At 37.9% G+C, this 27,389-nt stretch overlaps 5 protein-coding genes and 1 long non-coding RNA gene across 29 annotated transcripts in view; 3 read left to right on the forward strand and 3 right to left on the reverse strand.

Annotated features, from left to right (window-relative positions):
- Positions 1–17,789, forward strand: part of LOC117151300 — a 23,456-nt gene extending 5,667 nt beyond the window's left edge. The window contains exons 2-3 of one of the 2 annotated variants that reach the window (XR_004461110.1): positions 7,108–7,268; positions 17,669–17,789. This is a non-coding gene — a long non-coding RNA (uncharacterized LOC117151300). Of the gene's footprint in view, positions 1–7,107; positions 7,269–17,277; positions 17,318–17,668 lie in introns of both variants that reach the window. The other variant, XR_004461111.1, reaches the window with a different exon arrangement.
- Positions 1–19,469, reverse strand: part of LOC100743339 — a 24,073-nt gene extending 4,604 nt beyond the window's left edge. For 2 of the 6 annotated variants that reach the window (XM_024365521.2, XM_003487044.4), the window contains exons 1-5: positions 18,748–19,284; positions 6,345–6,468; positions 1,345–1,455; positions 1,115–1,252; positions 797–894 (exon numbers count right to left, since the gene is read on the reverse strand). In XM_024365521.2, the coding sequence (XP_024221289.1) occupies positions 797–894; positions 1,115–1,252; positions 1,345–1,455; positions 6,345–6,468; positions 18,748–18,873 (597 nt within the window). In that variant the 5' untranslated portion in view covers positions 18,874–19,284. The other 4 variants (XM_024365520.2, XM_033319179.1, XM_012381879.3 and 1 more) reach the window with 4 other exon arrangements.
- A 955-nt stretch (positions 19,470–20,424) lies between these two features.
- On the reverse strand, positions 20,425–22,277 carry LOC100744405 (nudC domain-containing protein 3). Of its 2 annotated transcripts, XM_033319181.1 has the most exons (5): positions 21,984–22,264; positions 21,842–21,946; positions 21,180–21,765; positions 20,704–20,892; positions 20,425–20,620 (listed from the first exon to the last, which is right to left on the reverse strand). In XM_033319181.1, exons 2-5 carry the CDS (start codon positions 21,937–21,939, stop codon positions 20,528–20,530), a joined length of 966 nt encoding a protein of 321 aa, XP_033175072.1. In that variant the 5' UTR covers positions 21,940–21,946; positions 21,984–22,264; the 3' UTR covers positions 20,425–20,527. The 2 variants fall into 2 exon arrangements, with proteins under 2 accessions (XP_033175072.1, XP_003487101.1); XM_003487053.4 differs by having other exon boundaries at positions 21,842–22,277.
- A 7-nt stretch (positions 22,278–22,284) lies between these two features.
- Positions 22,285–23,335, forward strand: LOC100746690 (protein C10). Of its 4 annotated transcripts, none has more exons than XM_033319187.1 (3): positions 22,285–22,609; positions 22,687–22,854; positions 22,954–23,335. In XM_033319187.1, the coding sequence occupies exons 1-3, from the start codon at positions 22,570–22,572 to the stop codon at positions 23,085–23,087; spliced, it is 342 nt and encodes a 113-aa protein (XP_033175078.1). In that variant the 5' UTR covers positions 22,285–22,569; the 3' UTR covers positions 23,088–23,335. The 4 variants fall into 4 exon arrangements, with proteins under 4 accessions (XP_033175078.1, XP_003487119.1, XP_033175079.1 ...); XM_003487071.4 differs by having other exon boundaries at positions 22,289–22,609; positions 22,687–22,863; positions 22,954–23,322; XM_033319188.1 differs by having other exon boundaries at positions 22,297–22,609; positions 22,711–22,863; positions 22,954–23,095.
- Positions 23,336–23,671: 336 nt separating this feature from the next.
- The window catches only part of LOC100750070 (epsin-2), a 10,629-nt gene continuing 6,911 nt past the window's right edge, over positions 23,672–27,389 (reverse strand). For 12 of the 14 annotated variants that reach the window (XM_012381873.3, XM_024365516.2, XM_012381878.3 and 9 more), the window contains 3 exons: positions 26,638–26,932; positions 26,385–26,561; positions 23,672–25,774 (listed from right to left, as the gene is read on the reverse strand). In XM_012381873.3, the coding sequence (XP_012237296.1) occupies positions 25,647–25,774; positions 26,385–26,561; positions 26,638–26,932 (600 nt within the window). In that variant the 3' untranslated portion in view covers positions 23,672–25,646. Of the gene's footprint in view, positions 25,775–26,127; positions 26,149–26,384; positions 26,562–26,637; positions 26,933–27,389 lie in introns of all 14 variants that reach the window. The other 2 variants (XM_024365519.2, XM_024365518.2) reach the window with 2 other exon arrangements.
- Positions 27,152–27,389, forward strand: part of LOC100746809 — a 24,448-nt gene continuing 24,210 nt past the window's right edge. The window contains exon 1 of the mRNA XM_033319185.1: positions 27,152–27,163. The gene's annotated coding sequence lies outside the window, so the exon portion shown is untranslated. The remainder of the gene's footprint in view (positions 27,164–27,389) is intronic.

The raw sequence follows: 27,389 nt of genomic DNA on the forward strand, positions 1-27,389 counted from the left end.
AGCGTCATCGTGCCTAAACACGTAGCCACCCCCAGCCAGGCAAGGTAAAACGACCAGCCGTACCACTGCACTGCGTTGTCCCTTAAAACCTGCGGGCAAATTATTTTGTAAACAGTCGTGTTTCTTCTTCGAAAACCCTTCTCCTTTCTCTGGTGCCACTGTTTCTGATCCTTGGTGCCTTCTGGCCGTTTGGGTCGATGCTTCGAATAGTGAAGTATGGCTGTAAGGAATTTTTTATTTGGAACCAGCAAAGTGAACCAATATCTAGTTGTTCGTGAATCTTTTTATCGAATCCTTTTATCGATCTTTTTATCAGCTGGTTGGTTTGGATTTGCGTTTGCAATTCGGTAAAGTTGGATATGAATTGGTTCAGCTTACTTGTATGATATAATTGCTGGAAATAGAATAATATGTAAATCGTAGAGATTGTTTTTAACCGCAAAGTTGCATCAGGATTGTTTAAATCTCGTCGAAACGAACATAGAAATATTTTCGTTTGGTAAATATTGAAAGCAACAAGGTACTTTCTATATTACACAAGTCCACTGCGGTAGCGAGTGTTTATCGTATCTTGATGCACACATTAATGGACACGAGACCGACTCCGGAAATCCACGAGCAATTACGTAATTAATTTTCATAGACGATAGTTTGAAAAATGATAGTTGGTACCGAGTGAAAATGTCAATAAATGTTAACAAACTTTGAACATGTGTACACGCGCGATAGCTGTCGTGTTAACCGGTGTCGGACTATACTAAAGTATATATTCATGGGTAGCAAAAACGTTACTTACGTTACTCCATTGTTGATAGTACTCTTCTCCGACGATTTTCTCTTTCTCATAATATTCCACTCCGTGCCAGAGCCCCATGGCGCTAGCACTTAATAGGCCTGTGTCGTCAAACAGTTACCATTTAATATACATAATACTATTCTTTAAATATAATGCTAGCGATCGTCTTTCTTAAGACTTAAGACTTTAACTTAACGATAATTTAACGATTAGAAAATATTGTGAAATTTTAATAATTGAAAAATATCTACACGTAGGTCTGCCATTAATCATAGAGTGAACGGTTAGAATATGCATTGAATTTACGAAGCCACTAACATGCTAGCAACATCAAGATTGCGGTGGCTGTGATATTTCCTGGTGACCTCTTCCAGCAGCCTACCACTCCCGTCCAGAATGCCGTAAAGATTGCGACGAATCCCACTATAAACAGAGCTATCACAGATCTGCCCATGTCTGAAAACCAATAAAGTACAGCGATGAAAATGTAAATTTAAGGTAATATCATTGAAGCCGTATCGATATTTTATTTAATTCGTTCTACGTACGAAGTCGAGTCATTGCATCGTCCGAGAAGCCCCTTGTTAGGTTTTCTTCGTCAGGGATGAAGTAATTGATGTTCATACAGTGTGTCTCCACAGGACTTAAGTAGGTTTGAACTGCAACAATTAGCCACGACAGAGAAACCATGTTAATCCGACGTTTAATTGACACGTGCACGGATGAATTTACGAAATCCGCGGGAAATTGCGAAAAATCGATGCAGCCTGTTTAAGGAAGTTTCACGGTTGTTGCCGATTAATTCGACGGCCATGGAAATCTGCCTCGGAGACGTTCTAATTACGCACGTGTCTAATGGCTAGTTGCAAAATGAACAGGATCCGAATTCTTCTACTCCTAATATGAATACCAGTTAGCAAACTATTACCTTTCAAACTGAAATTTATCTCTAGTTGAAACGCCATGAAACGAGATTATATTATATTCACGTGCTGATAATCGGTTATCTAGAAGGTAACAGCGAATAAATGTTGCTGTTGTAAGAAACAAAGTGATTTTTAATTGCTTGAAGCAACTATGTAACTCGATAGGTGATTCGAATGCTTGTTCGAATCAATTCGAATCGATCGTAGGAATTCTTGAGCTAGAAGGTGTCGAGTTTTTTTGTTACAGCCCTGGCATATCGTGTACACGCGTATCGAAAAGCACGTGACCCAGAATGCAATGCGCTATCACCGGCTGTAAAGAATGTATGTACATGGCATGTGTATACACACATGCTCAAGTTGGTTGGCTCGAGTATACCTCTATCTTGTCTTTCATGGGCAACGGTACTCTTTGGTCATTCCAAATCTACGAAATACTACTTTCGAAAGGCATTTCACGTAGTGAAAAGAAAGAGTCGCGCTCGTATCGCGATGCTTTCACGGTTTCCTGTCTTTCCTAGGAACGTCAAAGAAAAGTGTAATGACATTAATTGCGAATCACCGATCTTTTCGATCCTTTACCTGTTCTTCCTTCTTTCTTATATAGAAGGTGTGTAGAGATCTGTGAAATTTTCTATTCTTTCGAATTTAATTACGTTGAAAAATTATTCACAGATTTTTTAGACTTCCTCTTCTAGAAAGTTATTCTCAAAAAAAAAAAAAAAAAGAAAATTAGAAGATAGAAATGTAGAAATAATGTGTACGCGTAATTCGAGGGCTCAATTAAGAGGCGTGAGGGATGCATCGCGCAAACGTGCATACCGTTTGAAATATTTGAAATTCAGCCGGTGACGACCGTTTCCTCGACCTTCTTCGAATCTAGTTTCGCCTAAACGAGGCGCCATGCCAAGATCGTTGACTCTTGGTTAACTGTATACGCGTTAATATAACAGCTCGTCATTCAGAAATATTCGATCGTCGTAGCATCCATTCTGCCTCCCCCCCTCCTTCTTTTGACCATTCTTACTACGATTTGTCACCTCGAGCAAGACAGAAAATATTCAAATAAAAGAAAAATCTTGGTCGAAACCGGACGATGACCGGCTTCTTCAAACTTTTCACGCGTGTATCGACGATGATCGCCACGTATGCACCTGACCCCCATTTTGTAGGACGATTCCTGTCCGTGGAAATATCGATAAATATCTTTTTACGGCATTAAACACTGTCAATTTAATTCTGCACCTAACTCATTATAACTACAACACGTATTTCTGACACATTTCCATTATAATTACTTCTTCCAATGAATGCTTTTTTCTTGTTCGCCGAGGTCTACGCACTTACAATGATCACGTACGCTAAGTGAATCAAATACGAGACCGGAAATGGAACGCCGGAAACAAACGGAACGTCTGAACCGATAAGGAACGTACGGTCGAAGAACGGTATAAGACAGTACACGTGATGTATCGATCGTTTGAATTGTTTTCCGCTCAAACGACGAGAACAACATCCATCGTTGTTCTCATTCCTCGAGAATTTCTCAGTACTTTCTATTCACTGGCGTTTCGTTTCTCGGCGCGTTCGCGGTTATAATAAAACTCGATATCGCCTCGAACAACGATCAAAAATAGCAGTTTGTATCGTAGCTCTACCGAAAGTCCTTTGATTCTCCACGGCCGGTAGCGCTCTTCCTCCAAAGGATACAGGTTCTTCATGAAACTCGAGACTTCCGGACAAACTGGAATTACTCCGTTACACTGCGGCAAAGTTTAGAAAATGCCTGCGTTTCTCATCGTGAGAAAATGTGAACCTTTCTCGAATAATGAACTCATAGAATATTCAGGCTTCAACCGGAGGAATGAGTGGACGTACTAAGTGTTGATAGGCGTCGCGAATTAACAGTAGCTAGTTACAATGCTGTATTATAACGCTACCTTACGTTCCTTTACTATAGCAATCTGATTTATGTATCGTTCTCGATACCTTTTTTGGTTATCTCATCAACAAGGCCTAGAATGCTGTCTTGTTTTCTTTCTTTGAGATTTTTGAATTAAAATGCTTAATTTTCTATCGTCATTTATAGAGCAAGCAGCTTAAGGTGTGCGTGTAATATGGGAGAATATAAAATTCCAGCATTCGCTTATCGGCACTCATGCGAATCAGACGGCGTTCCACCTAGTCCCATTACCGTTTTAATATTTTTGCTTTCCGTTATTTTGTTCCTTTTATCTTTATTACTCTATTAAGAAAAACATTGGAGGTTCTTCAGAGGGATAAAGATAAAGAAACGAATTATGTAGAAAGTACGGGATATGAAATTTCGAACGTACGTCACTCGTATAATTTCAGATCTCCGAGTTTGATTATGATAGATATGAGTGCACAACTATGAATAGCAAAGTGTAAGCCGGTGGCAAGTGCCAGGTGCGGCAGGTTAATTCAGTCATAAGATGTTACGTGGCTCGCATAATCCTGTTTGTCATTGTCTCAACGCTCTTAAATCACCATGAATTTTTGTGTATGCTTCCTCTATCGAAGCTACATGGGATCTTGAGTAGCAATCGATCCATGCTGCTACTGTTAATCGCGAAGGCTGCTGTAATCGTCACGAAACTCCTCTCATTGAAAAAGTCGCAGAGAAAGACTTCGCCCTTTCGCGTTTGTTGTTTGCATATGAACAACGATAATCCTAATTGCATGCGCTGTGAAGACTGGGAAATGCGGCTCTTTGTTACGAAGCTGCTGCTCTTGGCTCCCTTTCACGGGCCTGGCTTCTTTTATTATGCAAACGAACTTTCCATTTGTCGAACTCGTGCGATTGGCCATTGTACGAGAATTTCACGCCGAATGGAAAGAAAATTGTTCAATGTGAATTTGAAATTTTGGAAAATTTATTTTCCAAGTGTTGCTTCCTAACTAGGTGAATAAATGTCCACCTGTATATTGTTATCCTTCTGTGTTACAATCGAAGGTGAGACATATTTACTATCGATACTTAGTACCTTACTGAATGCAGGTAGATTCGATTTTAACACGCATCATTACCATAGAAAGTTAAAAGGAAGAAAAGGTAGTGTAGTAATTCACGGATATTATGTATCGCGTGAAATTAAGCAGGTATCTTTCACGACAGATTTTGATCATTTGCATTTGCATTTGATATTTACCAGGCGACTGTGAAATTGTTCTCCGTGTGAAATTATCATTTCACACTGAGCTGAACAATTTCACACCAGTTCCAACTAACTAACGCTTTACTTTATTTTGTATTTGTAAATACACGTTTTCTAAACACGATATAATAAATACGAAACTATTAACATCTTAATCACGAAAATTTTAGTAAAATCATTTGCTAATGAGACTGCAGATTGATATTTCTAAATAGTTTATTACAACGAACGAATCAATATGTAAAAGAATCGAGTGAAAATAACTGCTGGGTATGAAATTATGGTCGCAACAGTCCAGTTATGGATCTAATTCTAACGATCACGAAGATGCGTTGGTTTCGCTGTAGAAAGATATCCAGAAGTACGTTCACAGAAGTACGTACAGAAGAAGTTCACACGAAGCAAACGATCTCATTGTGAATGAAATAATCTAAAATTTTCATGGTCTAACGATCGTTGGGTTCGAACCAGATCCTAATATCATGTTTAAAGTCAGTTAGATACTCGTAAAAAAAATTAAATTACCCATGATTACTTTGCAATATAAAAATTCCTGTCATTCGCAAAAACCTAATGCGGTTACCCTACTTTCCATTCATTGCTATGCAAGAAGCGAAAGAACAAAGCTTCGCATATTTTTACAGAATTTGACTAATCAACTTCTTATTGTGCATGTGACTGAGAACTATGTACAGTATCGATAGTATTTCCGTGAAACGCGTTCTCCATGCGATAGAAACAGACAGGATAGAAACCAGCCGAGTCAATATTGACCAAGCGACCTCGTAGAAGCTCGAAAGGGACGTCTTTGGACCATCACGTACACATCAGCAATTTCACGAGAACCGTTTCCTTTCTCCTCGAACTGCGTGCAACCGAATCGGCAGATTATAAACTCTTAACCTATTACGTGGGATCGAATAACCTGCGACATTACGATATCGTAACGTAGAAAGTCTCTGAAAGGCCGACATCTTTTATAGGAACCAGAACTCGCGAGAGTGAAAAGTCACTTTCGAGCTTTAGTCGCGCTAGGTTTTCCCAAAATTCTCGAATATTTTCTTATTCCCGGAATTTGCCTTTACTATTACAATGTATTCAAGAGATACGAAACCTTGCCAAACAATAGCCAATTTCTGTAAGCGAAATTCCAATGAAAGACAAATTGTACCGGGACTTTCATCAACGTGAAACGTTTGCAGGTGCAGTGGCAATGAAATTCGCGTATAGTATGTTTCACAAATATTTCACATTAGTTTTGATGATTCTTTAACAAATTGATCTTGAGTCGCGATAGATACAGACGTTGCAATAGATACGAGGCTTTCACTTGAAACTATGTACGTGCCAATTTACAACCGGCCAAACTATCACTTAGATAACGCGTTTGCACACATTTTGATAGCGATATATTCGGGAAAGTGCGATTACAATTATGCTTACCAGTCGGTGGCCTTTCTTTGGGATAGCATATCCTGAAGAGACCCTGCGTCCTCGTGTAGTAATAGTACTTTGTATTCATTTTCACCACCAAGTGGCTCTGCTCGGCATGCTTGGCTGCATATTGCTGCAACAAAACAATTTGTCCGAATGATTCACGCTATCTAACGATTCCTTCCCTTTGTATTCACACACGCGTCATTCTATTAGTTAATCACACCGAACAAACGAATCGTAAATGAGTGTAATCGACGAAAATGATCGGGCAGCCGGTGAAAACGATAGCGAGGGAACAAGGAAACATTGCTGCAACGGAAAGTGAACGGTCGTTGGTTTCCGAATGCAGATTAGACGTGGCTGTAGTCGCTTTATGGAAATGTTATGATCGCTAGAAAGTAAGAAAGCAAGAATCGCGATTCCTCGTGAATTCGAAGAGGCCAAACGTCTTTCGATACAATTGGAAAAAGTCCGGTCGAATAAATTACCAGAAATTATTCATGAAACGTCCTCGGTCGATTCTCGTGAAACCACCGTTTCACAACTTGGAAGGAATTTATCGCTGGTAAACGACCTATTCATCGACTGGTGCCTAAGTAAACCGATGATCGGAAGTGGGACATTATCTAATTAGAAAATTACCTAGAATTACTAAAAACGTAGTCGATTCAAAAAGGGAGACCTTTTATTTCAAAAAATTTTAGTTACAATCGCGTTGGTACGCGTTTCGGAAAGGGAAACTTAAGCTTTAGAAAATTGCCTGATCCAGGTACTCATAGCCCGGGAGTCACGCAGACTATCGCGTGGAATGAATTTTCGTCGGAAGTTACGTGTACCAGGTGAGGCTGAACCGAGTCCCGTGGAGGAAATTGCGGAAGGAAAGGAAATCACAGGCGTGTTACAAATTTTCAGTTCCAACGACAGGCACAGGTATCTATTCGTTCACTTCCTGAAGAAACGAAGCCGTGCGTTATCCTAGAAGGAGGCTTAGAGAGCGCGTTTACTCAACCATGTCGGCTCGAGTTCCGGACTTTCTTGCGATCGAGGATGCGCGCCATGCATACCGCCCTCGAAATTAAATGTAATTTTAGATCTTATGACAGCCCGGTGCAGAACCGTTCTTCTGCATCGTCGACCAAGTATGAGAATCCTTTTACAGCTATTCCTCAATATGGAAACGAGTTTCTAGTTTTCCTTTCTTACCACCGTTTCCATTTGCCTTCGTATATTCGCGTACATATTGTTCAAATTGTGTGAGAAAAAGAACGGTACTTTTATTTCTGGTTGCTTGATGGTTCAGTGGTTGTAATTAGGTAGTGTGCAAGTAAATTTAGCTTCCAGTTTCTTTTAAATCTAATTAAGAGAACGTGTTTGGGGAAGAGTCGAGGAGAGAGTGAAATACGTGACGGAGAGTTCAGGAAAATGAGCATCGCAGGCAAATTGTATATTTCTTCTACGATATTAAGTATATTTTTCGTGTCAAAGTTATCATTATACAACGAACTTTGATTATTCGTTTTATCCATCGATCCTTAAGCAACGTGCTAATTATTCGCGATCGTTATTTGGAAGATTACTGGATGTAGCGGAACCAGGACAATGACGCTATTTAAATCTATCGTGAATAACTAGTACCCACATCGCTACGAGTGTGCTACATTTTTTAAAGACCTGTTTAAAGACCCACCAGTACGAGCGCCCCGGTAATTTCTACACTTGTGTGTGCAAAAAAAAAAAAAGTAACGATAACATCGCGTTCGCGTAACATACAATTAAAGAATAATATAATATATATTATCATTGCAGAATCAAACACTATGACCGAATCCTTCGAAACTTTGACACACGAGAAATTACGGGCGAACATTGCTACGTCCTCAACCATAAAAAGGATTTAAATCACTCTTGTTTTACACGAATTCCTTGCAAGGAGATCGATAGGGGCCACGTCACGGTAATTTCCAGGACATCTCTATCGGGCTCATTTTAGAAAGTACGCTGGCAATTTTCTGATACAGCATCACGTAGAAAGTGTAATAAGGCATGCGGGGTCGCGCGGGAAATCTTTCGAGCGGTGTGAATCGCACGAAACCAGAAAACACTTGTTTTCATAAAGCGTTTAAGATCCGTGTACTTATTCCGCGATATAATGATGGCTCGCTACGCGTGATTCTCATGCGTGTCTCGAGCAATCCTAATTTCCTGGCAAACTACCATCAACATGTTTTCACCATTTCACGGACATCAAAACCTTTTTTCCTCAAGGTTTCATCAGGTATACTAATATACCTATTAAGAACATCGTAGAACGTTGATTATCCAAATACTATATATATATACATCGTCTCAAACTTTTGATTGGTCGATCGTTAATTTCTTAATTTCACCATCGCTTTTATTTCTCTGTCGCTTAATTTGTATCGAAATCCATGCAAATGCAACCTTAAGCTAAGAATATCATATATTACAAGTAGATTCGTGCATTTTGTTAGCCTATAATTATCATGTGAAGTAATGTTGGTGTAGTTTAACTCTATCAGACTTTGCTTCGGACATGTGCAAAACGCAGGAAAGAACAACATTCCTGTTTTTTCCCCTATTGGCTTATTTCAAAGCGTATGTACTTCCTCGTGAGCGTAATTCAGAAACGGGTTTCCTCTGAAAATGACGCTTCCCGTTCGTGTTCCGACGTGATTACGCGAGATCATGACTATCGAGACTATCGACTACTGTAATCGTTTGCACAGAAGCTGCAAGGGAGCCTGTGTTTCTAGAGGAAACTTGAGAAATTTCGCATCCCACGTTCATGCTTGAGCATAAGGCGCGGTAATCGGATTCCGAATACTCGCAAGTTGTGAAATCTTCTTAACCTTGAGGAACATCCACGCCTCATGCAACATTTTTCTATGAGAGTGCACGATCGGCGCGATAAGCATTGTTAACGATATATCGCTTTAATTTCGCAACTTTTTCATTCTTCTTACATTCGGTTGTCTTCGTGAACCGATTCTCATAAATCTGATTATGAATGATCGATTGGAAATGCATAATATATTGTAATGATATGGAAATAGTGCTTGTAAAAATAGCAAAATCGCACAACCTGTTTCCCGACGATGAATCACGCGACTTCCTTTCTTTTTCTGCCCACTTTTATGCTCGCTACCAAATAGATTGCATTAGATCCTCACGTAAACTTGGTACTACTGCATTTACTTTCCCGTGTCTATCGCAAACTGCAGATACGAGATTATCAAACTCGCTTTACTGTTTTACAAATCATCCTATCACTACGATATTAGAGAAACACTGGAAGAAAAAGAAAGTCAGTCACGGATAGGGTCGATAATTTCTGAAGATAAACGGTTCTTCATAGACGCTACAATAGATTTTAGTGTAATATAGTATCCGCTTTCTCAAGGATCCAAGAATCGTCAGCGTCGAAAACGACTTTGAACGCCAGGGAACGATTCGACTTTCCGCAATAATTAGTGAACAGGTGAACACGCACGAGTTGCAACCGATAGTCGGTGGTAAGAGAGGAAGAACGAAGGTATCCCGAGCGCTTGCAAGGTACACGTGAATCAACGGCACGTATAACGGACTCACGGTCCTTAATCGTTTGTCACGTGCGTGAAAAAGAAAAGAAAGAGTCGTAGAGGCCCATCGAGGCTTGTCCAGGTCGTTCCAATCTGCTTTCACATCGTTGTTTCGCCACCGCCACGCCGCGCTGTTTGCCTCGAGCGCGGGAACATCGTCGAGCCTCGGCGATTTCTTTGACATAGAAAGGAAAACGCAGACCCGACGCGCGCCACTCAATGGGGATCGTTAGACGTTAGAGTTAGACGAGAATCTTCGGCTCGCCACGAGCCAATTGTCGCGATGGCAAACCGTCCAAGACTCGGTTTGAACGCGATTCAACTATCCCGCGGCAATTAAACTGTCTTTTTTGCGGAGAAACTTAATATCGCGATGAAAGTGCGTTAATTAGTCGAGATTTTACTTTTCTTTCGTTTTGGGAGGTTCAACGAGTCGAGGATGCCTCGCGACAATAGAGATCATTCAAGTAGAGAGAGGATCCGCAAGCATGATTGATCATGGGGATTTGACGTTGCGTTGTCTCAGGTAATTAGCTTTTGTGCGTAGGAAACGAAGCAAAGACCGGGGTCTAGGGTACTGCGTGAATCTCTTGGCCAATCTTCTACGTTGCGTCAACTCTCTATATTCACTCGTATCGAAAGTATATTTCTTTATAAAAATTCCCTGGTGAAAACCTGACGGAACAAATAGGTGAAAACCTAGGAATACAAGATTTCATAAATAAACGAAAAATAGAGATATCGTTGAGTAATAAAAATTGAACTACGCTTATTCGGTTCGATGCAGCGGTTTTCAATTGTATAACACGTCGACAAGCGGAAATGCAACGTGTTAAGTTCAACCGTAGAATCGTGAGCTAACTTATGCACCGGTATCACAGTTAAAGGGACAAGTATGCGCCACATTCGCCAACGTTACGGCAACCTTGCGAATGATAAAGTGCGAAGTATGCCCGTGTGGGCGACAACGCGTAACCTCTGCACGTCAGCGCGTGGGATGATAATAGTTGGCGGGGATTTTCTGAAAAAATTTACCCTAGATACGATCTTGACATAAATCGGAAAACGTCCTGTTTCTAGCGACAGGAGAAAATGTACCAGGTTCCCTTTGTTCCGTCTAGATCGATAAAAAACGCGAATGATATATGGTAATTGTACGATTATATCGAGTGCATTATTAGCTTGTTACATGGTTCATTTATGCGATGTCTTGTTAACCAACCCTATTACCATGCAGGAACTTTCACGGCGGTACGGTCGACATTTTATTTTTTGTCTCAAAGACGCCTTTCCAGAATCAACAAAGTTGCTAGAAAAAATGTTCTAGATTTTATCATCTTTTAACCGGAAGAGGAAATATTACAATAAAAAAGCGTTTGTTTCTACACGTTATGGAAAAACGTTCTCCTCGTCAAATTATAAATTATTCGTTTTTATTGCAAGCAAATCTATCTCGGTAAAAAATCGCGTTTGCTTCTACTTTTTCAGCAACCAGTAGCGCAAGATATACATGTCCAAAGCAAAAAGGGGATATTGCGAGTTCAATGTCCTTGCGGGTTCGACGCATTAATTAAATGCCCCTTATCGCGGCCCGGATTAGAAAAAAAGAACATCGCGGCTCTGCTCACTGTGAAAACTCGTTCTTCAATAACATTTCGATTTTGCAAATGGAGCAACTTTCATTTCGATTTTTCAACACTGTTACGCGGTGAACCAGCCATCGAGTTTCCATCGATACACGAATAAATTTTCTTCGCTTTGATAACATTAATTTTCTACTGTCGAACGACATCTTCGTCTCTTTATTCGAGCTACGTTACATTTTATCCACCTATAGACATCCCTAGAATTTGATACGTTTCGATCCAGACGATCGAAACTTTATCGTCGTAAAAACTAAATTTACTAAAAACTAAAATTGAGTGCCTTCGAAGAAACGAATAGGAAACGTGATTTTACAGGGAACGCTAGTTTACGATGGATTTTTCGTTTATATTTCTCGGTTACTTCAAGTTTGCGTAATTCGTTTCCCTCGTGCTTTGAGCAATTCATCCAATCAACTATTCGAGACATAAAACGAAGGATTCCGTTATTTCAGGGAATATAATTCCGTGCATCCAGCAGGGGAACGCGAGGGATGTAATTTCTCAGCTGTTTCTAGCATTCCACTCGTGTAATCACCTGTTATGCGCATTGGAGAATCACGTGGCCGGAAATGTGTGTAATTTCCTAATTTTCCTAGAAAATTTTAATTTCTTCTTATAATCTCTTGCAGCTTCTAATCTCATGCAGCTCGCTCTCAGTTTATTTTTACGATTACTTTTCCTAACAGTAATTAAACGATTAAATCGCTAATGTTTCGCGAGGCGTTCCTGACGAATTTATCTCGAGGGATTATAGCGAGGAGGGAAATATGGCGAGGAAGGAAGAAGAAGGTCGAAGAATCGACTTTGCATTGTAATATAATGCGTCGTATACGTTCGAAGGCAAGGACGTGTCGTTCTTACTACCTGTTCCTTTGTAACTCGTGCCCTGAATCGATGTTCCGATTATGTCACGATTTCTTCAATGGAACCGCAATTATACCTTGCGACCACAGTTCTACCGGTCGCTCATCGACGTAATAAACACATGCGTTCGTACGAATTATGCGAGTCGCAATCATACTTGCGCAACGCCGGGGGATCCTCCTGTCATTAGCCTATTTCTCGATTCGGCGAGTACGATCATTATTACCCCCGAGGGCGATAGACATTGACAGTCGACTTTGTCGTAGAATTTGCGAAAGCCTAGCTACACCAACCGTGTAATTTGCCTGCGAAAATATTTCTCAACGTTACTATGATCTCTACTATTCGACATCGCCTTCTAATGCCACTGGTACGTACGTTGCTTGATTGTTGGATTCGCTTTCGGACATTAAAAAAGCGATGAATACGTAAATCATCGAAATATCGATCGTCGTCGTTAAGAATAAAGCAGGGATTTTCCGGCGTAAGCATTCGCCATAAAATGTGAATTCAGCGAACGATTATGAAACTCTTGTTGCTGCTCGCGATTTTCGATTACCCAATGAAGCTCGACGGTAACGTAACGTTGCCCGGGTTCTCACGTTATGCCGTTCGTAGACCGGAATCGTGGCGTACCACCTTCGAACAATGATGCATTGACTTTGCGAACATTGGCCCACGCACCAGATTATTTCCTGATGAGAAATAGGTGATGAATGGACGCAGAGATCGTTCGAGAGACTACCGGCTAATAGACTGTGTCTTATCCCCTACAGCCGGCAGAGACAGGCAGTTTGCGCAACAACGAAAGTACGTCGCAGAGAGGTAAAGGTTTATTGTTGAAAACGACATTCCGATCGTTCCCGCAATAGCTCTGGTATCTTTGCAATGCTCAGTTGATTATTATTGAATGGCCGCTGTTCATTTCAAAATGCAGACGTACAGGTGCGGCTTGCGGTCTTTGAATTGTCCATCTGATAGTTTGATTTTTGATATTCGATTTAAGAAAAGTGACTCTGATTAGCATCGATCAGAATATCGTCGATAACAAATTCCAACAGCGATCTTCATCGCGCTATTGAAACGCCGCGCTGATGACATAAGAATCGAACAACATGTTTTTTCCCGAGGTCTTATAGTTTCGTAACAGCGAAATTTGTGTTACAGCGAGCTATAGATATATCAACACGCAACGTGGCAATTCCTGTTTCATGTATCGATTAATGATACTTAAACTGTTAAGTAATGAGGAACAAAAGCGACGATGAACTAATCGCGAGTCGATGTTCTCCGATAAACGGTTCGGGCAACTTCTTGAAAAAAAAAGAGAAGAAGAAGAGAAACAAGGAAGAAAAGAAATTGAGTTCTATAAACCGGTGCAAGGACTAGCATCTTGATCGATCAAGTTGGAGTTACCCTAGCGGTCCAGTCACGCTACGATCACGACTTGGTCGCAGAAGCTTCAAACATTATTCGACGCTCTGGAGCGTGACAAGCACATGAATGTTGACGAGCACTGGACCATCGAAAAGCAAGGTTTATTCTCAGGATTCAAGGTTTTTAAACGTAGACGTGCGAATTCTGTACGATTCTTTTGTTTCATCCGGTTACAATGCGTGACTTCGTTCGTGCTTCCCGGCAATTCTGATATCTTAGAATCTTGAATATTTCCTTCAAATTGACCTCATTTTATTTATAAGAAAACCTGCTTCTGTATTATTTTATCAATTTTTTTCTCGCACTGCGCTTCATTATACGAGCCGTTTAATGCAGAAATGGCGTAAATCAATTTTTTGCCTTTAACAACGCATCTCGAAAGCGTAACCTTCATCCCGTTTCGTGGAAAAGTGGTGTGAGTATATCTTCGTTATTTTCTCGGTAGATAGATCTCGGAATAAGCGAGAATCGTCAACTCGATCTCTCGCAGAATTTTTACTTTACCCCACATTATCCAATAATCAACATTTTTATTTACACCGCTTTTTGCGTTAAACGGCTCATGCAATTCGAACAATAGCTCGGCATAAAAGTTTCGACATTGATTTGTTTAGTTCGTGTCGTTTGGAAGGTGTGATTAAATTTTATTATAGCACGTGGTTCAATGTGAATCAACCGATACAAAGTCACGTTCGTAGTCGGCTTTGTCTGATCCCAGAAACGAAAACAGTTTGCGAGTAAGCTCTGCTTTGTGTGCAACACGTGCATTGCCAGCTGGTTTCCTGTTAAAACAAGTAGAAACCAATACGAAGAGGAAACAAGATATTACCAGATATTGGCCTTCGAACTCGGTTACTTCATGTTTGCGATAATTGCTCATGCTCATTACGAGCCAGTCTTCATTAAGGAAATCCCGTAAAAGTTATTTTTAGCAAATGATACTGTACTTCATTTAAAAACATATCTTCATTTGGGGCAAATTGGCAATTCGTGTGGCAATTCAACAGGTTAGAGAATATAATCATATCCATCGATATTCACTTTCCTACGGTCAGCGCAACATCGATTAATCTTCTTATTCCACGACGCCAAAAGCAGAACAGAAGTTTCTACGTCTTTCTCGTGTTAACGCTAGAAGATGACTGTCTGAGGCCACGCTAAATTGATCTCGACCAAAGATCTGCCGAATGAGAGAGGCGAAAAGCATGGAACATCGCGAAAGGGAAACGAGCACAAAGGTCGACGGGATTCCTCGGCCAAATAAGTTCTCGGGAAAAGAGGCTCTCCATAGCGCATGGCAGCGTAATTTGCCAATGTTGGAAATTAATGGCAGTCGACGTTGCACGATCGGAAGGCCGTAATCATTTGCACCATTCAGGGGGAGATGGTACAAATAGCATAACTGTATATACCGATCTACCTGGTAGACGGTGACGGGGGAACAAACCAACATTTTTATTCTAATGCGTGCTCATCGACTGCGATAGCCAAGGTAAACGCGCTTAAAACGCTGGCAAAAATAACAGAGCTTGGTACGTCATGCCGCCTCTCTATCGATCACGATCGACCGTTCCGTGAGGAAACTGCAATGATACCCCGACGATCGTTCGCTTAGAACCGACTTTGCGATTAAATTACGGAACGAATTTAGTACCAGAATTAGCAGAACGATCAAGACGATTGACTACAACGGGACACTTAGCGAAAGTTACGAAAGATCTAGTTAAAATGAATTATTAAACATCCTGCCATTTGTGACACTTCGCCAGTGTTTTCTTGAAATATTTTTCGTCTTTTCTGGCAATGAATTACATTTTACTTCCTTGTTGTCTTGTTGATAGTTCTAACATTAACATACATTTTCGAAAAGTATGGATAACATTCAATGCGTTGCATATCTTTTTCGAGATCTAACATTGCTTCCCTGCAGATAGGTATATCTTGATCATTGACAAATGTCGCGAGGAAATGGCAAATAAAATCGTAGATTAGATGAAATTATGAATCGCAACGCCGTGAGTACGAAGCCTGAATTAAGAACAGCGGGATTGCGAATGAATGGACTATTTGAGAAATCCCTCGTGTCATAATGATAAATCGCGACAAGTTTTTCTTCTTGGACGTTGTCCAAGAATGAGTATGCGTTTCCTCTGTCTCTCTGTGCTAAATTACGAGGATATTTGTGTCGATTGATGTCTTTTGACCGGAGTCTCCTCTTCACGGCTCGGTAAACTGATTCTTATAAAGCAACGATTCGCGACTGGCTCGATTTCTTTTTTCTTTTGATGGACCAGTCTCTGTTCAGGATTGAAGTCTATAATTAATGCAAACCGATGAAAGGAAGTTGGCACAAAGACAACTCTCTGTGTTCCAACGAGTCAATCTTACTCCAATTCCAACAAGTAAATAAAGGATAGATATATAGACAAACTTTAAGAAAGTTCTAATCCTATCGAAGACACTGACCTCCCATCAATCGTATTCGTTAACGCTTTTCCCTTTAATATGCTGCCACTCTGAACATTTTTATGGTGGCAGTGCCAGTGGAGTTCAAACTCAAACAAGACTCGGTCTCGTGGCATTTCTCGGTAGAATTTATCATTAATAACACATCATCCACCGAGTAACTCTCGATGATCGCTGAATCAGCAAGAAAGCTTCTGAAGAAAATTTACAAAGTCGACTAATTCATTTTTTCTTTGAACGCTAGCTACCAAATAAAGTGTCGAAAGAAAGCTGCGCGTGAACGAAATCGCGGCGTACGTTTAGGAGAAAAATGCCCGTGTCTCGGCACGATCCGCGGCCGATTGCCATAAAGGAGAGTGCATACGATTGCGCCGCTCCGCTGCGTGCTTTCCGATACGGCTAAACGCAAAACTTGTCGAGCCAACGACGACAAGCGCTGAAAATGGGCGCGGTCCGGAATGTCGATCGTTCGAAACACACTGCGAACTAGAAACACGAGTGGCCAAAATCGAATTGCTCGAGCGATCGCAATCGATCCAACCGTGACATGAAAACCTCATAATTTTTCCATTCTAAACAAGACTGTTCCAACACTATGGGAACAATTCTGGTTTAATAACTGGTTTCTGCTAGAAGGTTACTCTAAAGAGCGTTTCCGTTTACGACGAACGCGGTTGGTACTTTTTAGATTTTACAAAGTTTATCCTAGAGTTTGTCATTTACAGAGTTTTATCATAGTCAATTTGGGTATACGGTGGCTACAAAAACTACTTGCACGCCATTGTACTCAGTATAACATTTACATTCTAACTAATTAGATTCGAGTATATTAAATTTCGTACCATATGGTAGTACATTGATTTCGCAACGAGAATTCTATACCATGACAATGAAATGTAGAACATGATAATAAACGTTTCATCAGAGAATAGGGGTGCATGCACGGATACTTTCTGCCACTACTGTAGTAAGTATATACAACACGCGATGCGAAACTATGTTCCTTTGACGTATCTTCTATTAACACCGTCTAACATTCTATTAATACCGTCAGTTGGAATTCCGTGACACTGAAATCGCTATATGTCGCGGAAGATTGAAAGTTAAGCAATCATAGAATCCATAGAATCGTTTGCTTGGACGTTAACATGTAACGTGACAAATGAAGAAAACGATTCTTGAAATCTTTTTGTTACTTCGCGCGTAGATGATTGAAGCTAAAGAAAGAGGAAACAGAATTCCTCGTATTATTCATCATCGAACCGTTCGTTAACCGACTGTTGAACTGGAAATACATATAAAAAGTAACACTTTCCAGGATCTTGAGGGGATCGTGACTTTAATGGAGTTCACGTTGAAGCGAGTTGCATGGAAGAACGGTATCGTTCGCTATAAATGTAATACGGCTTCCCGTGGAATATTTCACGAAAGCTTCGTGAGAATTTCTTCCACTCGACAACCACTCAACGCCCTCCAGGATGAACTTGACCTTCCACCCGAACATTCACCTGTGACAAGGACGACGGAAACCGAGGAGATTCCACTTCCGGTCTTGCTTCACGAACAACGAAATCATTTCTTCGTATTTTCGTGATCATAGTATTGCCATCGCGAACAAATTTGTCAAATATTTTGGAAGAGGAATTAAACGTTTATAAAATTTCATCGAGTCGGAAGCGGTAATCTGTGTTTTTTCTTTTTCTGAGGAACCAGAGGAATTACAAAATATGCGAACAACGGAACACTAACCATGCAATGAACGAACTTTCAAACACGTTTACCGTAATTCTTCTATATAACGTATTATAAATTAGATCGCGTTTCAAGAACTATGTTTCTTTATTACTGAGAATCAACAGTGCATTTCTAACATCTCTTCCGATGCTAAAAATTCGAGAGTATAAGATGTCATCGATGATTCTCCAGGAGGACGTTCCACGTTGGAATTTATGAAAATTCGCTACGGGCAATGTTGACTGCATCCGGGATGATACAATGAACGATACAAGGAAACCAGTATTTCTGCTATGAAAATATCGTGAAGCATTCCCAGAATGTAACGCTGTTCTCACGTTCGCCGTTCGAGAATCGTATCCTACATACGGGACCGCAAAAATCATCTGCGAAAGAGCGAGATATCGAAACAGTCACGTCGGAATGGATCAAGCAACGAACATTTTCGCACAAATTACTGTTAGTAAAATGAAAAAGAGGGAACGAAGATGTATCAACTACAAATGATGTCCGATTACGATATTCGGTTATAGGGAAGAAACAGGGTTATCCATAGAACGTGTAAGATAGAAATGAGCACAACGTGGCATCCTAAATTTTTTGTTCATAAAAGAACTCGCGACTGCGTCATAGAAAAAATACTTAGAAAGAACGAATTCGAACCTGGATTTGGGCACGCTTGACCTCGGTGTAGAGCCAGTTATCCGTAGAAAAGGCGATCGCCAGAAGACCAGTGGCAATGATACCGGTTATGGTCGCGAGGGACAGCGTCACCGCGGAACAGGGCATCTTGGTATCCTCTTCTTCTTCTTCTTTTTCTTCTCTATTTTCCGTCGATTTTCCTACTAGATTCCACTCTGGTTAGTGTTATGTTCACCTCACACGGCACCACAGCGAGCTAAAATACTGAGCAACAGGTAATCGTCGTCGTCCTCGAGACTGTCGAGCATCCGTGAAAAAGTGAATCACGAAACAGGTCACGAACCGTTCAGAACGAATTGGTCCAGGAGGTGAGATAGCTTTTGATTCGATGGCCGAATTCGATTATAAGGAATGCCTGATGTAATACACGAAGAGGATACGAGGAAGAAGAAGAGGATCGGTACTCGGCGATCAACGATGACGACGTCCTTCAGGTTGCACGATACTCCGCGATACACATTACTACCATTCTCTCCTACGACAACGACACTAACGGCTCGACTCAGCTTGGAGAAAAGCTGAGAGCCGACCAAGGAGAGAGAACCGGACCGGGTGGGGATGGATGTAGCCCCAGGCAGGTATATTACCTGTGTTTTACCTTCAGCGGTGCTCAACGCGCAGCGTTCTTCCACGATATCTTCGCTTCGCCTTCGAACCGTTTTCCTTCGGACTCAAGGGACTTGTCTTCCGCTACCTTTTCGGGATAATAAAACAGCAGTGGGTGGATACCTGCAAGTAAATTTTTTTTATCGTCAAGTACATTCTAACGATTCGACGCGTTTTCTAGCTTTATTGCATCGACCAAGAGGAACGTGTTTCTCTCTCGGAGTTTTCATGGAGATTTCGATGCCTGCAAACACCAATTTCTTTGTGCTCTATAATGCTACCAAATGATTAACATCATAAAATATTCTGTCGAATACTAGACGAAATTAGTGATTAATTAAAAGTGTCGACATTGAGTTTATTGTGACACTTAAAAATTGATATTTATAACAAAGTATGTTTATATTAAATATGATGTTTCAACAAGCAGCGAGATCGATGAATGCTGCAGCTACGAATGCACGAGAGTCGAAAGAATTCAAGAAAATGAGAACAGTTTCGCTGTAGCTATCTGTCTGCTTTCATAAAGCATTCCTTTCTTGTTCCTTTACTAAACAATCTCACCACGGTGAGATAAAGTCGATGCAAACGTCAGGGAAAAGCGTGGAATTCCTTGCATTCTATGAAGAAATCGCGAATCCCTTGTCTCTTGTCATTTTAATTGGCAACCTTGATATCGCAATATTCATTTTTTATCATATTGATTAATTTTGGTTTCCGATTAATGTGTAATGGATATCCGTAGATATCCGTGAAGAGGTAGTAAAAATAAATGTGAGAAACATCTGCGTATTTGCGAGTTCATAAAAGCATAGATGTAGACATATCAGAAACTACTTCGCGGATAATAACATGTCACTCCCAATGGCCTTTCTGAATTTTAAAAACATGGACAAATATATTTATTCCTTTATTGTAGAATACATATTTTTTTTCGTGTACCAGTTCAAATATATCGAACGTATTTTAGCAAACAATTGTTAATAATCAAATTTTTATCCATAATGTGAGGTGTTTGATATACAACTATAATTGAATAAAAACGATCGTATATTTACAGAATTCCTTATCTTAATGTACAATTTTATTTATTATTTTATAGCAATTAATAAAATAAAAAAGTACACTACGAGCATCAATTGAAGTTCATTAATGAAGGATCATATGGGGAACCCTCGAAGGGAGATCCTTCTGCATCCCACGCTTTTCTCAATACCCTTTCCATTTTCTACAAACAAAAATTTGTATACTAAAAAAATTGTTATTACTTAATCGTAATGATAAATTATGTAACTTTTTATATGTGCTTACAATCTGTTCAGAAGTTGGTTTACCCATAAGCTTTTGTTGATGATTCCACATTAACTCTTGAACTTTCATCTGTTCTTCTGATCCCATTTCATCTAAATTTCTTGAACAATCTATTTTACTCAAATCAATTTTTGGTTCACCGATTATCAATGCTTCCCACCATCGCTCAGAAGCTTTTTCAAAATGAATCTAAGTGAAACAAAAATTATAACGTGCAACTTATATACATATGTACACATATTTGAGATACAGTAGAACTCCATTTATCTAAACTTGTTGGAGAGCAAACAGTATAATAATTGTAGTTCATATAGTAGGAGCTCGCTAACTACCTGTTATTTTTCTCTCGCATAACAAGAATTCACATACAGATTCAAAGTTCAACAAGTAAAAATTCAGTTAATCAGACATTAAATAAGGTTTCGTTCAGATAAATGAAGTTCTATTATGCTATTTATTAAGATATATTGACTAACGCTAATATATTGTCCAGGTACTATACTCCACATTGATTCATCTTTTCGAATTTTAAAGCGCAATTCTCCTTTGAAAATTGTAGACCATATAAAATAACGACATTCCTCTATTTCTTGATTCTGTTCGACTCTTGATGTTCTTGCTTCTATTTTGATTTCTTTTGAATCAAGCTGAACCCTTAAATCTTTTGCTGTTCTTATGCAACTAGGAAGTTTTACGAGCACATCTATATCACTGATAGTTTGTGACCAAGTGTAATTTTCCCTTACTGCACCATTGTAGCTGTCACATGACCTATCTCTCTCAATTAAATGACCAAGTTGATTCATACTTTCTTTGCATGTTTCAATTTCTACTTCGTGATCAACTTGTGGAATAAGGGAATCTTCTTCAATTGTCATTGTTTCGTCTTGGTCTTTATCATTATTTTGGATAATAATGTCCTGTGTGTCTGGAGGATCTGATCCACTGGAAAATTTATAGATGTTCTTCCATTTTTGAAAACTATGTAAGACAAGCTTTTCTATTGTACCAGTTGGGAATCCAAGTTTTTGATCTGGTCCCGATTCGACATAAAAATCTGTACTATAATTAAATTACATGTGAGATGATAGACTATGTATTATAAAAATAATGCATATTTTTACTACAGTTTACTTACCATCTATACAAAAATCCAAAAAATGCATCTAGAAAATTTGTAATGTCTCTCTCTTCTTGTAAAATTTGTAAAAATGCTTGATCATGAACAGAACACATTATGGAGTTCTTTTTAAAATTATTGTAATAGAACGTTCTTTAAGCGATATTTTTAATTTCAATAATAGTTTTATTTGTTAATACCTTGTATGTATTATCAATTTACTTCCGTAAGTAGGTTATATCAAGTATTCTATAAGAAAAACCGTATGGAAATTTCGTTTATCACATACGTCACTAATCTTGGAATTTTTATTGGCTGTATCTTGTCTTTATCGGATAAATTTCTGTTGTATAACAACTAAAAGAACTATTGACATTTTCCTTTATAATTTTAGATTCTCCGTTTTTTTTGTGTAGGTATGTTATTGAATTGTATGACAAGTGGCATGAATTTATCATAAGCGCCCTCTTTGTTCGATTGAATCAGTATGTTGTTTACCTATTTTGACATGTTCGAAAAATAGTGGTGAACAAAAGTATATATGACATATAGTTTAAATATGAAGAGAAAATCACTATAACAGGATAAATAAACATATATTTACGTTCATAAAATAGAACAATTTCTTAAACTGTACAATTTTAGAGAGCAAACATTTTACAATTTTTAACCTATTCTTTCAAATAAATCAATTTACTCTGAATTTACTTCGGTGTTTATTTAAATTATACAAAATTGTTTCTACGATGACTGATTTACCTGTTTTTACTTCGGAAGTTGCAAAAGGTATTCAAAATTCATAAAATTTATAATTTTAGTATATATTTTTAAAGATTTACAGTAGATAAAATAATGATTTTCAGCTGTTTTAACTGACGTTCTAACAGCATTAAATACTCCAGAAAATACTAAAAAACTTGCAGAAGCTAAGGAAAATTCTGGGAATGAAATGCTGAAAATGATGCAGTTTGTTTTTCCAATTGTAGTACAAATTCAAATGGATGTTATTAAGAACTATGGTTTCTCAGAAGGTCGGGAAGGTATAGGATTTAAGTGTACTTCATTTCAGTGATAAAAATTAATTACGATGCAGTTTTCATTATAATTTATTCCTTTTCTTTTATCTGTAGGTACAGTTCAATTTGTGCAATTACTCAGAGCTCTAGAAAGGGAAGATCCTGAGATAGCACAATTACATAGTCAAGTTCGATCATATTTTCTTCCGCCTGTTACTATAAGTTCTTCAACTGAAGCATCTCTTTAAGATAAAATAATTTTTATGTGCAAGCACATTATTATTTTACTTTGTACTTTCTTTTTCCCTACATATAAAACATACATAGAGATCTTTTATTGGTATCTAACTTACAATAGCTTTAATTTTATAAATGCATTGAAGTTTAAACAAAGTTTTACAATTACACTCTGATATATTATTAATTAGAATTTACTACACAAAATGATATGTACAAGGGATCTTCAAATTAAATATTTAATCAGAAAAATTAAAAATTTTTACATTTATTTGTATAATAATAATAATATTAATAATAATATAATCTACTAAAATATATAATTTCATTCATAAATGTTCATTAAATTTTCTCTGCACTTACACCAATTCTAAAAACTAAACAGTGTTCCATTGTTCGCGTAAAAATGAAGCTGGTGCATTATACCATATACATATAGAAAAATAAAATATTTTTGTTATTATCTTAAAAAAGATGTGTCTTACTCATTGAAAACACTAAGGTATTACATCCATTAAACATGACAATCAGTGCTTTTTCTATAAAAGCAGTGAATATAGATCATTTAGTCAATCTTTTCTTTTTTGATTTTGAATTAAGTGAGTTTAAATGCTATTATATAATTCTAACTTCATCGTTTCGCGAACATCCGGATAAATATGTATTAAATATACAATTTCAATCATATAAGCAAGTACATTGAAAATGCATAATGAAAGAAAATTAATTTATCAAAGAATAATACAATGGAATTATTTAAGCAATAATTACTTAACAAAATTTTAACCTTGCAGCTCATTTCTAATTTACTTAGGACAAGCAGACAAATATAGTTCCCCTTTGCCAATCATTAAATGTACGAAACTGTTTCTTTGTATAAAATTGTAAAATGCATGGATATCTTTAAAAAGGAAATGCTGAGTTGACATTAAGACTATCAGCAAGGTTGCTCTTTTAAAAGTTATTAATAAATATGTATTGATTATTAATTATTTTCTTAGCAAAGTAATTCGTATTTTTCATGGGGTCACAGTGATAGTCATAAAACATGTGAAAAACATTCACATTATATAAAATGACAAACTCAGCAACAATTTCCTCAAAGATTAAAAAGTAACATGTAAGAAAGCAGTTTTAGATTTTGTTTAGAATATCCTACACGTTGAAGGGAAAGACTTGACAATTGGGGAACGATATGCTATAACATATTTACAATCTTTTTCTTTATATAAATCAAGGTACAATTGTAAATTGTTTTGCGTACAAAGAAAGTTAATGCACTTCTTCATTATCAGACCATGTTGCTTCATTAAATTCGACAGTCGAATGAATAAAGACACCGCGTAAGACAATTTCTTTCAAAAATTTCTAAAATACCTATAGAAACCAACATAAGTTTACACGTTCGTAATACATCCCCGTAAAACATTAAAATGCACCGATTTATCATTAATAGGAAATGCATTTTTTTAGCTACGCTCTCTTTTTTAGTTGTGGTTAGCTTTCTGCAGTGCACATAAAGCCTATGAAAATATCTTCGGTAATCGATCAAACCAAATGCGTAAAATTTCATAACTAAATTGTACATACGTATCTATTTTAACGATATTAGATGATATGATTAATTTTGCAACCATAAAACTGCACAATCATCTCACCTGGAAATAACCCAAGATGTTATCAAACCAAGTAATCAATTAGCAAAAGATTTGTTTACTAGCACACACTCTCTTTCTGCAAGATGAGTATTAGTCAGAAAAGGCATGCTATGACACCAATATTTTTACGAATCACAATCAATGCACGTCACATTAAGCGTATAACACAAATTGAAAAACCCTGTTCGATATAATATACTTCTGTAAATCACGATACAGTCTCACGATCTCGTTAGCTGTAGAAAAGCATGTATATAAATACAAAATAAAGGAAATGATCGTGATATCAATGTTACTTTATAGTCTACAGCACAATGAAAATCTTGTTCAATGATTTCCTATGACCAATTTGAATTGCACTTAAAAAAATATACTACAAATGGAAAAAGTTCTTATAAAATTTCTTGTACCTTGGGAGCGCTTAAATGTCCGAAATTGAAGTATAATCTGTCTTGTAACTTTTATTTCATTTATTATATGTTACCTTCTGGTTATAGATAGTTCCTCCGTCGTTAGTATGCAATAAAATACAAATAATAGAATTATAGCAGATACGAACATTTTTGTACAGTAAAGAAAAATATGTAGAGAAATGTTTTATAGATTTTTCATTAATCATACGGAAATAAATATTAATGTTAGTTGTGTCTTTAAAGACATAGTTATCTATTGCATTATTTATTATCGGTCCAAATAGATTAACCAGATTATATCAGCGCACCTTTTTCAATCCTTTTCTTGTTACCGATTCGACACTTTGTTATCCCTTTGTTATTTGTATCTTGGAATAAAGCTACTTCATGACGTGCCGAGATACTTATACCGTACAGGGTTAGCGCTAAAAATGTCGAATACTTTTTAGACCACAGTGCTCTTGATTTTCGACTGACACCTTCAACAATAGTCACCAAGCTACGAAAGGAACGGATTCGCTGTAGTAGTTGTATTCGCTGCCCAAGGATCTTGTCGAATCTGATTAATTGTAGGACGGGGTGGTGGTGTTGCCGTCGCAAACGGATTTGCTGAGTATGACATCGTTGCTGTAAATATTTATTAATATTAATTTAAAACGCCAAATTGCAATAACTATAATAAATACAGATACAAACAAATCAGGAATATAAACAAATAATTTTTGTTTCTAGCATATCTATAATACACACGATTTGAATAAAATATGATAGAAATATGAAAATGACGCGGCACGCAAATTGTTAAACTGTAATCAGAAAATTTCGGTTTTACAATATATACAATGTTATAATTTTCTTAAAATACCATCATTTTTTGCTGAAAATAAAATCCATCCCAATATAACTTTAATACCATACTCGAACACAATATTTGAATCATGCATTCATGCAATATTATTCACCACCTTGAAAGTACTCACGAATTTACTTCCAATGAAACGCTATTTTGCGGACAAAATATATTACAAATAACGTAACCCATTATTTGTTTCAATAAGGCTCGAATTAAAATCACAGTAATGTAGTCTAATCGAATAATTCTTTTTTTTTTCTTCTTTATTAAACGATTATATATACATACAATAAATTCTATAGGTTCCACCATTTGTATTTTAAAATTAAATCTCTAAATCTTTTGTATGGTATATGAAAGATTATATTCGAAATAAGGCGTTACCTGCAGGAGTAGGCGTTGCTGATTTGATCGCGGAGGTACTGACAAGATTATCAAGATTAACGAGAGCAGAGTTCTCTCCGAGAAATGATTGTGGTGTTTTTTTAACAGCTCCTGTACTAGTGGGAAGAGTTTCTGCTATGCTCCCCAAATCAAACGGATCTGGTGATAGCGTACTTACTGCAATCAATTGAAAAATCAATAAATAAATTATACATATGGTTAATAATAATAAACAAAATTCATTAATAAATACCGTTATTCGCAGTTTGCAGACTAGATCCAGGTTTATTCCTGTTAGTAATTACATCAAATTCATCTAAATCGCTCAGTGGACTGGCTGCAGAACTGGTCTGATTTCCGATGGAAAAGTTGTTAAGACTAGGGCCAGTACCGTTAAAGTCGTTATTAGTTGTATTGAATGTAGCTGTTGAAGTTGTAGGCAGATTAAAGCCCAAGTTTTGTGGCGATTGTGCCGCAAAACCAATGTTTTGCGTTAAGGTAGGATTGTTAAAAGATGGAGATGCAGATGTCATACCTTCTCGGGTAGCCTAAATAATTTGACACAAAAATATTAATATATTATATACATGTATATACGTATATATATGTCGGGTTTACATTAGAATTAGGGTTAGGGGCGTGAAACGAATCTCTACTTGGATTACACATTGTCGTTATGCAATAGAGAAGACATTGATTAGTGCAAATGCGATTATCATAGAACTGGACAAGTAACCGTCGTAATTAGATACTCGAGAAACTAATAGCAATGATCTTAGGTTTAATAACGAATCCGCGGTCGACGTGATGATAGATGAACGTGCTCACAAAATCTAAGTCGGACGCGTAATATTCGCTGATCGTAAAGTGTTACTCTATTCGTCGATGGGGTCGCAAGAAGGAATGAGTTTTCATCCCGATGATGCCACAGAGGAAAACTATATGGGGTGTGTCTAAAGACACGAGATCATCGGATTCGTCGAGGATAGCCTTCGTTCAGAAAGT

Source organism: Bombus impatiens, unplaced genomic scaffold (assembly GCF_000188095.3).
Source record: "Bombus impatiens unplaced genomic scaffold, BIMP_2.2 scf_0136, whole genome shotgun sequence".
In the NCBI taxonomy this organism is placed as follows: Eukaryota; Metazoa; Arthropoda; class Insecta; order Hymenoptera; family Apidae; genus Bombus; species Bombus impatiens.

Excerpts from the sequence above, each read along its gene's own strand:
- LOC100746690 (XM_003487071.4), top strand. The coding sequence starts at position 22,570 with ATGACTGATTTACCTGTTTTTACTTCGGAAGTTGCAAAAG. Across the intron at positions 22,610-22,686 it reads TACTTCGGAAGTTGCAAAAG|CTGTTTTAACTGACGTTCTA; the intron begins GTATTCAAAATT and ends AATGATTTTCAG. Across the intron at positions 22,864-22,953 it reads TTTCTCAGAAGGTCGGGAAG|GTACAGTTCAATTTGTGCAA; the intron begins GTATAGGATTTA and ends TTTTATCTGTAG.
- LOC100744405 (XM_003487053.4), bottom strand. The coding sequence starts at position 21,939 with ATGTGTTCTGTTCATGATCAAGCATTTTTACAAATTTTACAAGAAGAG. Across the intron at positions 20,893-21,179 it reads TACCTGGACAATATATTAGC|ATTCATTTTGAAAAAGCTTC; the intron begins GTTAGTCAATAT and ends TGTTTCACTTAG. Across the intron at positions 20,621-20,703 it reads AACCAACTTCTGAACAGATT|AAAATGGAAAGGGTATTGAG; the intron begins GTAAGCACATAT and ends TTTTGTTTGTAG.